Source organism: Trichechus manatus, unplaced genomic scaffold (genome assembly GCF_000243295.1).
Source record: "Trichechus manatus latirostris isolate Lorelei unplaced genomic scaffold, TriManLat1.0 scaffold00040, whole genome shotgun sequence".
Taxonomy (NCBI): Eukaryota; Metazoa; Chordata; class Mammalia; order Sirenia; family Trichechidae; genus Trichechus; species Trichechus manatus.
In genome coordinates, this window is record NW_004443976.1 from 15,827,775 (window position 1) to 15,840,644 (window position 12,870).

General features: G+C 55.7%; 1 protein-coding gene across 2 annotated transcripts in view; it reads left to right on the top strand.

Annotated features, from left to right (window-relative positions):
* Nucleotides 1-4,343: 4,343 nt before the first annotated feature.
* The window catches only part of ATP2A3 (ATPase sarcoplasmic/endoplasmic reticulum Ca2+ transporting 3), a 33,596-nt gene continuing 25,069 nt past the window's right edge, over nucleotides 4,344-12,870 (top strand). For both annotated transcript variants that reach the window (XM_004376124.1, XM_023731140.1), the window contains exon 1: nucleotides 4,344-4,624. In XM_004376124.1, the coding sequence (XP_004376181.1) occupies nucleotides 4,507-4,624 (118 nt within the window). In that variant the 5' untranslated portion in view covers nucleotides 4,344-4,506. The remainder of the gene's footprint in view (nucleotides 4,625-12,870) is intronic.

Below are 12,870 nucleotides of genomic sequence, written 5' to 3' on the forward strand. Positions count from 1 at the left end.
AGGAGTTGGGATCAGCTCTATGGGAACCACAGGGACTGGGGGAGGGGGAGGGGCAGGGAAGATTCTCCAAAAGAAAACCGGAGGAAAGTAGGATGGATGCTGGGTATGCCATCCACCTCATCAACCCTGGCAAAGGGCTTTTATTATCTTCATATGTAGTGGAGACTGTCTAGCATTTACCAAACCTGTTTCCTCTGATTCCTGAGCACAGTTAGACTACATTTCCCAGCTCCCCTTGCAGTTAAGTATAGTCATGTGACTGAATTCTAGCCAGTGTAAATGTGAGAGGAAATGATGTGATCCCTCAAGGCCTGGCCCCTAAACACCACCCATGTGCCGTTCTCTGTTCCCCTTCTCCTTCCACTGGCTCAATGCAGACAAGTGTGGTGGCCTTGGAACCATGCTGAAGATGGCAGAGCCCTGAAATAGATGGAGCCTGGGTCTTGGAACCACCACCTCATCAAGAAGAACAACGGCTTCAGACTTCACATGATTGAGAAATAACCTTCTCAGTCTGACTTTCTTATAACCATTACCTAACTATTACAGGTGAGTAAAGTGAAGCTTAGAGGGGTGACATACACCTTAGCCGTAAGAGGCAGAGCCCAGATTCCAAACCAGGCCTGAGTCTTTCTAGTCACAGCCCTTTGGCTGTAAAAAACAGAAACTTGCTCACATCATAACAGCAAAAGGGCAGGAAATCATGCCCCATGGAATCATGGGAAAGCCAAGAGCATAAGCACAGTAGAGCCACTAAGGAATCTGGGTACCATCAGGCAGCCCACATGTGTTGTTGGTAGTTGCTGTTGAGTCAATTCCGATTCACAGTGACCCCATGTGTGCAGAGTAGAATTGCTCCATAGGGTTTTCGAGGCTGTGACCTTTCGGAAGCAGATCACCAGGGCTGTCTTCTGAGGCACCTCTGGGTAGGTCTGAACCACCAACTTTTCGCTTAGCACTCCTGCACTTAACCATTTGCACCACCCAGGGAACCACATGGTCTCTTGCCTCACCTTCTTACTGCACATGGCCTCGGTTTTATCTCTGCTCTCCTGCTGCTCTACTTGAGACGAGGTTAACTTTGGCCCTTTAACTCTGATTCAGTCACTCACGGTCCTCCGGATTCAATCTCTAGCTCAGATCTTAAACTCTCAAGAGACAGTCTGATGGGCTCAGCTCACCTGCCTATGGCTGAGCTACTCTTGGGTCAAGGCCCTCCACCTGCTGGGTGTTACATGGGCAGTTCACGCTGCCTCCTATGTATCCCTCTCTAGCTGCTCTTAGACACCTCCACCTGGAGTCCTCAGAGGTGTAGTGAGGGGGTGGGGCAAAGGAGAGCACTTGGCCCTGGATGCAAGTCCAAGGCGGTGCCAGAGGAGGCACAGAAAGACATTCTGAGGTGCCACAAACATGAAAGGCGCCTGAATGAGGCAGCTGGACAAGAGGGGGGAAGGCATTTCTGCTGATGCCTCGCTGCTGTCAATGTCTATTCATCTTGAAATTGGGGGTGGGGGGTGGTGCACAACTTAGAGATTGCCCCTGGGTGCTCGTTACTCCCCCCACACCTCTGTCCTCAGACCCCTCACATCCCACTTGCCCCAAGTGCACTTCTTTAGTCCCCTCCCCACCTCAGGGCTGAACCCCTCCCCCACCCAGCTGCTGAAGCCAGAAACTCGGTGGGAGTCAGCTGTGACTCCTCACTCTCCCCGTCTTCCCCAAATCTAATTCATTACAAGGGCCTGTCCACTGCAGCCCTACTCTGCCCCCAGACCTTCTCGTTTTTCTTCTTGACGATTGTGGGGTCCTTCCAGCCTCAATGCTCCCTTCAATCCCTTCCCTACATCAGCTTCCAGGCTGATGTTTCTAGAAAACCCAGGCCTACATGAGCAATCAAGGTTCTTAGTGTTCTAGCTCCGCCTCTCTGGTCTACCCACCAGATCCTCACACTCATGCACCTTATGATCCAGCCATGCTGAGGGACACGTTGCTAAGGTTTCCCACCTTCAACTCAGGCTGGTTTTTCTGCCGGCAACATCCTCTTCTCCAGGTGGCAAATCCTTCCAGGGAAGACCTACCTTTTTCCCCTGTCCCACCCTGGCTCCCTCAGGTGAGGTAGGTAGGCATGACCCCTGCCAGAGAAGTAGTAAATTCTGCCACCATCTGTCCTGTGGGTGAGTTAGGAAGAGCTGGGATTAGGCACCGGGCATCGAGCTCTCGGCCCACAGCAGCTGGAAGGTGGGAAGATAGACATGCGCTTTGGACAGCCTGCCTGTGACCATGTCGCCCTGGCCACCAGCTGTTCATCTGTCCGGGTGCAGACAGAGAACGTAACAGGGGCAGACAAGCAACTGGGCAGGAAGTTAGAATATCAGACGACTGTGTGTAATTCTGTGGAAGTTTGGAGGGGTGCCCAGGAGCCGTGATGGGGTAGCTGAGCAGGTGGGCATGCTGACAGACGTGTGAACCTGCCAGGGTGGGGGCCAAAGTTGATGGCAGCTGTTTGCCTTGCCTGTCGTGGTTTTGAGGCAGGGTGGTGTGGGCCAGAGAAAGGGAACACGGACCAGGCTGCCAGAGCAAACAGGCAGGACTTCTGGCCCTACCTTCTAGCAAATACCAGCTCACTGCTGAGGGTGGAGTGAAGCTGGAGAGGCCTGCGGTTAAGGTCCCTGGGGCTGGGGAGCCAAACCCAAAGATGTGTGTGTGGAGCAGGGAGGGTTGGGGTCCCAGCTACTTCAATGCCTAGGGCTCCATGTCTCGGGGAGAGAGGTATCTAGTGGGCAGCTGTAGGGCTTTGACTCCATTTTGTCCTGGCTAACCTTATTCCTGGCAACTTAGGGATACAGGTGGGGCTGTCTTTGTGGACTGTAGCAGTGGAGGAGAAACGGACTGGGTGGTAATGCCAGGCTGGCAGAAGCCCCAGCTAGGAGACCAGCATCCTCTTACCTCCACTCCAACAGGCTTGGAGGTCCAACTGTTGCCCAGGGGTCAGTCTGGATGACCTATCAAAAGCAGCAAAGGGCTGGACCATTCCATCCAGCCAGTTCTCACTGAGTGTCTCTAGGCTCAGGGAGGCATTGCAAGGGGGAGACCAAGAAGGAGGAGCCCGGCCCTATCCTGGGAGAAAGAAATCTTTGGGGGGGTGGGGGCGGGGGTGAACACATGGTCTGGGTAGAGGTGAGCAGCCAAGACAAGGCTGGAAGCTGGGACTTTTAGGAGGTGTGTGTGTGTAAGGCTTCCTGGGAGTGGAGGCACTGAAAGGTTTGGGGTTTGACCAGCCAGCTTCAATCCTGGAATCTAAGACTCTGTGTGGCCTTGGGGGTCCCCAGAGGCTGAAGCTCTGGACAGAGGCCAGCTTGGGGGGTGAGGTAGGGAGGAGGCTAGGTGGTAAGACTGGCTGAGTCTCTCCAGCTGGATAGGGGCATGATCAGATTGTTCTCTTTGCGTCTCATTTTGGCCTGGATGAATGATTTCTTCTTCCCACCGCTTCCTTCCCAAAACCTTTGAGCCCCAACTCCTGGTACCCCTGGCAGGCTGGAGCTCAGGGAGCCTGGGGTGGGGGTTCTGTCCCTCTCCCTTCCTGGGGCAGGGTCACTCTGGGGAGGGGCCGGGCCAGAGGCCCCCGCCCATTCCCTCCCGCCACTCTAGGGAGCCCCGCCCCGCCCCCGCGCCGGCAGTTACATTTCCTGCTGGGGTGAGGGCAGGAGTCTAAGGTAACGGACTGGTTTTCTGTGCTTTTTTATATTCTGGCTCATTGTTGCAGATTCTGGTTATGTGGAAATAACCGCTCATCGCTGGATGTTTGGAAAAGAATAAAGAAACACAAACATCAAATAAACAAAGCATGAAGAGTCTCCTCAGGAAGAGATGAGCTGATTCACAGGCTTCGGGGTTCCCTCGAGAACCAGGATCACACATTGCAGAATTCGAGTGGGGGGACAGGAAGCTGTTTTATGAACACCTTTATTTTGCAACCTCCCAGGACCCAGCAGTGCACGTCCCGGGGGCAGGAGGACTCAGTGGAGGCGAACATGGCAATTCAGAGACCGGTGCTCTGCAGTCCGCACCAGCTCTCGGCTCTTGGGTGCCCTAGGACGGCCCCCCAGAACTCTGCGGACAGACACCAGGCCCCTCCGGCCACGTGCCTCCATCTCCCACCACACTCCGCGCGCTCTCTCCGGCAGCCTCAGTTCCCCCTTCTGCAGAATGGGCGGGCTGGCGGCCTCTGGGCTCCGGGGCGCTGCGGGGGCGGGGCGGCGGCGGGCTCGGAGGGCGGCCGGAAGGGGAGTGAGTGCGGGGGCGGGCCCCGCGCCGCCCCGCCCCGGGGAGGGAGCCCGGGGCGCAGCATCCTGGCGCGAGGCCGGGCGGCTGCCGCCACTGCCGTCGGGGAAGGTCCCAGCGCAGACATGGCCTCGCGCCGCGCCTGTCCGGGCCTGAGCCCCCGGCGCCCGGTGTTGTAGCCACGCGCAGAGGCGGCCTCGACAGAACCCACGGCGCAGACAGCCGGGCATGGAGGCGGCGCACCTGCTCCCGGCCGCCGACGTGCTGCGCCGCTTCGCGGTGACCGCCGAGTGCGGCCTGAGCCCGGCACAGGTGACCGGCGCGCGGGAGCGCTACGGCCCCAACGGTGAGAGCGCGGGCCGGGCCGGGCGGCGGGGGCCGCACGCCGCAGGCTCAGTTTCCCTCCTGCATCTCTGCTGCGCGCAGACCTCTCCGCGCTAGCTCTGGGCTCCCGCGAGGGAGCAGGAAGTGAGGGCTCCGGAAACCTCTTAAGATGCTCTTGGGGCACCCGGCGGGGCTGTGCAGCCACCTTCGTGGGGGTTGGGGGAGGGCTCCGGGTTGGGAGAGCGGACGCCTGGCTCCGGCTCCCTGCTCCCCTCCCTCCTGGCCCGGGGACCTGCGCGGTCCTTTCGAGCTTCCCGTCGTTCCAGTCCCCCTTCGCCCCCGCAATCCTTAGCCTACCCCCATCGCGCTCAATACTGGCTCCTGGCGCCGCGCTGCAGCCAGCCTGCATCGTGCAGGTGCAGACTGAGTGAGACCAGCCGAGGACTTGCGACCCAGTCTCCTAGCTGGCCCCGAGGGTCTCTATTGAGGGCTCAATGAAGCGCCCGAGAAGGTGCAGCTTATCAGCTCGCAGCCTGTGTGCCCCCCACCCCCACCCTAGGTCTTCCTCTTTCTGCTACCCGAGGCGGATGTGGCTAGCCGAGTCGGTGGGGGCTTTGAACTGCTGGGCGGGAGACCCACCTCCCTGAGGGTGGGAAGTTCAAGGCCTTGGGAAGCGACCTGGAGTGGCACCGGCCCCTCTCTGGGCAGGGAGTGTGTGGCAGCTTCCAAGCTGTTTGCATGGGAGGATTGTCATTTCTTCCTTCACCCTTAAAGGTGTGTGAGATTCTCGTTTTGTCCAAAAGGCAGAGTAAGTGCCACCAGGTACTGTTGTAGCCGTGGCTCCATTTGGTCGTCCTGTGAAGGTCGAAGATGTAGGGGTGCCCTTCCCATGTCGCTTCCAGGCAGGACCTGTTACCCCCTTCACTCACCCCCACAGCACCAGGCATAGTGTTGGGAGTCCAGAGAGAAAGCGCCCCTCCATCTCCAGTCAAAGTGGCAGCCTGGGCCTGTGTCCGTTGGACTCGGGCCTCACCCTCCCACGTTCCCAACTAGCCTGTCAGCCCAGGCTTCCTCTTTCTCCGGAGGGAAAGGTGCTCTGGCTGGAGTGTCCCACTGCTCAGGGCTGGGTCAGAAACGACGAGGAGCTGTTGGAAAGGGAGCTTTGGGTTTCATATTGGTTTATGAAAACCACCTCTTATGTAAATATTATCTTTCTGGAGCAGAAATCCTTTTTCAGAAAAAATGAGTTGCTATATTTAGTTGAGCTGTGGGAGGAACTGGGGAGATAAATATTATTTAATATCCCCCATTAGTGACTTGGCAGGGATAGTGTCCTTGCTGTAGAGGAGCAGGGCCTGTGCCCTGACCCTGGGGCATGAGGGTCAGGACAGACAGGTCTGGGGTCCCCCAGCCTCTTCTGTGCCTTCCCTGCCTCCAGTTTGGGAGCCCTGATTCCCAAAGGAAGCTGGAGACCCAGTCCATGATTCTGTCCCCAGAGTGACACAGATTCTGCCCTGTGTGACCTGGCCAAGATCCCCCTTTTCTCCGGCCCCCATGTTTTCATTGGTCCAGCAGGGGAGGGGGGGAACCCTTAGTCCCCCCACCACCTCCTCCCATATTGTTTTGTCTGGGCATGGGGATCTCGGGGTGCCCTGTCCACTGAGTATCTGTGTGGGATGATGGGTAAGGATGTTGGTGTCGGGGTAGGTCCACAGAGATGTGAATGTGCCTTAGGGGGTGGGATGAAAAGTTGGGGGGTCATTTCTGGGCTCCCCTGGTTCCCCTTTGCTTTGATAGTAGTAATAATAAAAGCTAATGTTTATTGAGCACTTATTATGTGCTGGGCACTCTTCTTAGCCCTTATCGATTTTCTCATTTCTTCCCCAAAACAATCCTATGAGGTAAAGATTGTTGTCATCCCCATTTTACAGAGGAGGTAACTGAGGCACTAAGAGATTAAATCACTTGCCCAAGGTCACATAGTAAGTGGTGGTAACTGGTCTCAGTGCCTCGCCCTCTCTGGGTCTCAGTTTCCCTGCTTGTACATGGAAGTCATAGGTTCCACAGGCTCTGGGACCCTGATGTTGGTGGTGACTGTGCCTAGCGGTTGGGGTTGGCTAGGCAGCAGCTATTCCAGCTTTGACCCTAGTCTTTGTGGAGCCCCAGAGAACTCTTCCCTCAGATCAGGAAGCATTCCAGGCTCTGGAAATCATCAGGTGAGGGGAGGGGAGCCAGCTGCCCCATCCTGCCTCACACTCTCTACAGCCTGGAGGGCCCAGCCTTGGCCTGCAAGAGGGGCATGGGGTGGCCTGCAGTTGCCACCAGCACAGCCTCTGGGGTTGAGTTGACAGGGATTTGGACCCCGGCTCTGCCCCTTCATAGTTGTGCGATCCTGGACAAGCCACTTGGCCCCTGCTGGTTTCATCATCTCTAAGAGGGGGTGGGGGCTACAATAGAGCTCACCTCATAGGGGTGTTTGTGAGTGTTCAGTGAGGTCACAGACACCAAGGCCTTCCTCCCTGTGGCAAAGAAGGCTGGGCCAGGCTCCAGGCCAGAAGCTGGGTGGGGGAGTGGGCAGGGCCTGCGGGTGGAGGAGGACCCCCCTAGGGACTAGTGCCCCTCACCTCAGGAGTCTGTACACCTGCAAAGTCGTTAGCACTGGAAACCACACGAAAGTTATTTGCTTAAGTCCTGAAGTTTGCAAATTCTGCGGGGAGGCGGGCAGGGACTGGGGATCCCGCCCTGCCACCCTCCTCTTGCAGACAGGGACCTTATTGCTGTTGGGAGGGGAGGTGGAAACCAGCAGTGCAGTCAGGAATTATGCCAGCGGAGTCCCCCCCATACACACAAAACCTTATCTGTCCCAAGCCCATTGCAGAGATGGGTCCTCTGAGGCCCCAACAGGCTTTGACTCCAGCAACGTCTTTCTCTGCAGGACCCACAGGTGCGAGCATTCACCTTCTTCCTGAGGCTTTTTACATTTTTTACATTTGCTCTTTGAATAAAAATTTGCACGTATTCAAAGGCACAAAAGGTGTACAGTAAAGTCTCCCCACCCTGTCCCCAACTTCCCATTCTGGTGTTCCCCATGTCTTCAGTCTCCCAAGCTGTTCTGTGCAGATACACATTTGAATCTATGACACACCATGATCTCTTTTTACATAAGAGAGTGTATTGTTAAGTGGTGCTTCGCTCCTGCTTCTCCACTTGCCAGTCGCTCCTGGAGATGTTCCATGTAGAGCGTTCTCAGCTCCGAGTGGCTACACAGGGTTTCCCTGTGTGGCTGTTTCAGCATTTCTTCACCCAACTTCTGATGGACACTTGGGTTGTTTGACACACAACATTGCAAGGAATATCCTTGTCCCCGTGTCATTTCACACACTTGTGAACGTCGCTAAAGGGTAAATTCCTAGAAGTGGGATTGCTGGGTCAAAGGGTGTGTGTACTTTTAATTTTGACAGCCGTTGCGAAATCACTGTCCATAAAGTTGTACCACTTTACTTGCCATTTCCCCACCACCTCGCCAACATAGTGTGTAATCCACATTTAGATCTATGCCAGTCAGATGGAACCATGTCCTCTCCTAGTTCTGTTTTGCATTTCTCTGCTTACAAGTCAGGTTGGGCATCTTTTCACAGGCTTAGGAGCCGTTGGATTTCCTCGTGTCTGTGAACAGGCAGCCCAGCTCCTTTGCCCGACATGAGCCGAGGCAGGGGAGGTGGAGCGTGTCCTGCTGAGTGGTCCTGCGCCTAAACTCAGTGCAGAGTGTGATGTGGCAGTCGTGCAAGATCTCAGGAGGTCCCCAGGGGTGGTCTCTGTCCAGAGAGCTTGGGGAGGAGCTGTAGCCCCGGGCTGGAGCCTGTCTTCTTGGGCCTCATGCTGCCCATCTGTACAGTGGGTGCGATGGCCCCAGAGGCTGCTGGGTGAGGGGTGGTCTGGGTTTGGATTATGGCCAGTGGTGTTTCGGCTGTGGCCTTATCTTCTCTCTCAGCCCAGGCCCCTGTTGGATGCTGGAACTCCGGAAACCCACACGCGTGTCCCGCAGAAACCAGGCCAGGAGAACGGGGCGAGCTGAGTGGCCCCACTGGCTGAGTGGCGTTGGGCAGACCTGTCTGTCCTTGGCCTCGGTGTCCTCATCAGTATAGCAGAGATGTGACCCTGAGATCCCCCACGGGCCTTGTGGGATGTGAAACCGACTCTGGTCTGTCCCAGATCTGAGTTGGGGGGTTGGGGGGATTACCCACAGGGACTTGGAAGCTCAAGGTCTTTCAGGCTTCACCCTAGTTTTCAAGCCCATGGGCCCTTGCTGGGCAGTGTTAGCGCCCGCCAAGGAATAGCACCAGGCCGCCCCAGCTGGACCCCTTCATCCCTCACACCTGGAGCTCCCTGAGGTAGGGCTGGGGCTGCTCCACAGTGCGGTCCGGGCACACGGGCCCAGCAAACCCTTCACCTCTACCACCGGGTAAGCCAAGTGGGCTCCTCTGTGGACCAGGGAGCACTTCCCGAGGCCTCTCAGTGGTCCCCTGCAGAGTGGGGCCAGGCTGTCCACTCTAGGTGGAACCTGGAGACGTGGCAGGGCCAGGTGGGCTGGGCGGAGTCTGCCCGGCCTGGGCCTTTCCCAGCCAGCTGCGGCAGCTTGGGCCCTGACTCTGCAAGTGACGATTTAATTGCTCTGTAAATTTACTTTTAAGGAAGACCTTGGTGGGTGCGCCTCACCCAGCTGGAGCTGACACTTAGAAGCTGAAATACCAGTTTCTAGTTCTGTGAGGAGGAAGGAGTTGAGGGGAGATTAGGGGAGCCAGTGGTGTGTGGAGCTTGCGGGCAGCCCAGGGGCATCCCTGACCCTGCGCCCACTCCACTCCCCCCTCCTGGCACTGGGTCCTGGCTGTGGGGCAACTGAGTCAACAGTTGCTGTGAGACTGTGTGTGGACCCAGGGATGACTCATCCCTCCCGGCCGTGGAGGTGCTCCCGTCCAGTTCCACAAACGACTGTGAAGGTCATGGGTGGAGGGAAGGGCAAGGTAATGAGGTGAGGGGTCTGGGAGGGCTCACAGAGGTGGGGCCTTTTCAGTAAAGCCTTCCTAGTAGGGTGGGATTCATACGAGGAAACAGGGAAAGGTACTTCAGGACCGAAGTGGTTAAGTTCTTGGCCACTAACTGAAAGGTCGTCTGTCCTTTCAAACGCATCAGCCGCTTTGTGGAAGAAAGGTGTGGCAGTCTGCTTCCGTAAAGATTACAGCCTTGGAAACCCTGTGAGGCAGTTCTACTCTGTCCTGTAGGATTGCAATGAGTCAGAATCGACTCGACGGCAATGGGTTTTTTGGTTTGGTACTCTGGACAGAAGGAGCCCTGGTGGTGCAACAGCTAAGCGCTCAGCTGTTAACCTAAAGGTTGACGGCTTGAACCCACCTAGCAGCTCTGTGGGACAAAGACTTGGCAATCTTCTCCAATAAAGATTACAGCCTGGAAAACCCTATGGGGCAGTTCAACTCTGTCACGTGGGGTCGCTATGAGTCGAAAATCGACCTGACAGCACCCAACAACAAGAAACTCTGGACAGAAGGAAAGGCATGAGCCAAATCTTGGAGGAGGAAAAGCTTTAGCAAAATGGGGGGAGGTGGTGGCAGTCCTGAGGCAAGCTGCTTGGCAGACCAGATGGACATCTAAGGTACGGGAGTGATTCTGGAAGGGCAGGTTTGAGCAGATCCAGGAAGGTCTTTATTCTGTAGGCCATGGACAGCCCCTGGTAACCTATGAGCAGGGGAGAGGCAGGCCCATTCACTCATTCACAAATATTTACCAGCCACCTACTATGTGCTAGGCACTGTTCCAAGTGCTGGAGACACTGCAGTAAACAGTCCTGCTCTCATGGAGCTTACATTCTAGTAGTTATTGTGGCCAATGCATATTGAGCACTCACTACGTGCTGTGCATTATTCTGAGTGCTTTAGACATACCATGCCATTTCATCTTCACAGCAACCTTATGCAGTAGGTACTGTTGTTATCCTCATTTTGCAGATAGAGAAACTGCAGCACAGACGGGTTTTAGTGATTTGCCCATAGATAGAACTACCAAGAGATAGAGTAGGATTTGAACTCAAGCTCTTTAGACCAGACTTCTTGCTCTAAGCCATGAAGCTTCTCTGATCACTTCCCCTGGCTCCTCCAGGCCAGCCCCACAGTGGGCATTGGTGGGCATGGGCCAGCTCAGTCTGGCCACAGTGACCCAGAGCAGAGGTTGGTGGGAGAGGCCCAGATAAGAATAGTGGGGAATTCCCCACCCCCAGGCTGGCCCAGCCACAGATCTGGGAGGGAGCAGCACCTCCTTACTGCCTTTGCCCTGTGCAGCCCAGTGGAGGCACCACAAGGTGGGTATGGCCGGGGCAGTCTCCCCATTTAATAGATGTGGCAACTGAAGCAGGGCAGGCAGAATGTGGGCCCAGTGCCACCACTTCAAGGGGAGCCAGGTCAGCCCCCCATGCACAGTCTGAGGAGAGCAAGAGGGCACTAGAATCTTCCAGGGTTGCCTGGGGATGGGGGGACCTCTCCCAGCCCCTGGGCTCCCTCCATGGCGCTGGGACTCATGTAGTGAGAGGAGAGTTGGGTCTTTCAGTATCTTGATGGGATTGGTATTTGAAGCAGACCAGGCCTGAGCATGCGAGGCCTCTGTTGTTGTTAGATGCTGTCAAGTCAGCTCTGACTTATGGCAACCTTATGTATAACAGAACAAAACATGGCCCAGTCCTGCACCATCCTCGTATCTTTGAGCCCACTGTTGTAGCCACTGTGTCAGTCCATCCCATGGAGGGTTTCCCTGGTTTTCGCTGCCTCAACCCAAAAAACAAACCCGTTGCTATCGAGTCGATACTGACTCATAACGACCCTGTAGGACAGAATAGAACTGCTCCATAGGGTTTCCAAGGAGCAGCTGGTTGATTTGAACTGCTGACCTTTTGGTTATCGCTGAGCTCTTAACCACTGCGCCACCAGGGCTCCATGAACCTTTCTCAACAGGGATGATTTTGGCCGGTGGCTTTGGGGCAGGGGGCTGCTACAGAGGAGCCTGCCAGCTGTTGGGATGAAGTCATAACAGCCCAACAATCAGGACATGGGATGCCACATTTTTTCAGGTGACCTAGACTATGTGGAGCCCTGATGGCGCAGTGGTTAAGAGCTCGGCTGATTACCAAAAGGTCAGCAGTTCAAATCCACCAGCTGTTCCTTGGAACCCTATGGGACAGTTCTACTCCGTCCTGTAGGGTCGCTATGAGTTGGAATCGACTCTGCAGCACACAACAACAACAGACTATGGGCAGCAGGGGGACCAGGAGAAGGAAAGTAGCAGAGCGTAGGAGTCAGAGCGGGGGTTCCAGAGCCAGACTCCTGGAGCTCAGAACCCTGCCTGGCCACTTCCCAGCTGTGTGACCATGAGCTAGTTACTCAACCTCTCTGTGTTTCAGTTGTCTCCTATGTAAAATGGGGATCTTAATTGTACCCTCCTTGAGTTGTTTGAGAATTATAGAAGACAGATGCTCACAGAGTTAGCAGTGTCTGGCACACAGCCAACACTGGTTGCTACTGTTGTTATGTCTGCTGAGCACCTCCTCACAGGCTCAGCACACAATGTTTTCCCATTTGTTCTCTAGGGACAGTGTAGGTAAAGCATCTGGCTCACTGCTCGGTGCGTAGTAGGTGCTCAGTAAATATGACTCTTATTAATAACAATGATAATGATGGTGAGGATAATAATCCTCGCTGCAGCCCTTCAAGGTGGGTGTGGGTGCCCTGTCTTCCAAATGAGGCTTAGGAGGGCTGAGCTGCCTGCCTGGAGCCCCACAGGCCAGCTGCATAGGCAGGACTAGAGCCAGGCCTGTGCCGTGCACAAGGATGGGCAGGGCATCTGATTTGACCTCAGTGGCTGGCTGACCCCAGCTCTGCCCAGAGTAAATGCCCTAAGGAATGTGGTCCCAGGGGCTACATGTCTGACGGGGGGTGGGAGGCAGCAAGAAGGATTAGACTCACAGATGAACTGTCCCCTTGGTCAGGAATCATAAAGATGCCTGCAGAGGTGAGGGGTTTAGGAGTCTCCCAGGTAAAGCATGGCAGAAGCAGGCAGATGTGTGTCATGAGGTTGGCACTGTTCTGTACAGAGGCTGGGGCATGGCTGATACGACCTCCAAAGGACCCTACTCTATTAGAGAATTGGCCCAGAAACCAGGCCTGCTCCCCCTCCCACCCCCTGCCTTTCCTGTTCACTTCAGCTAAA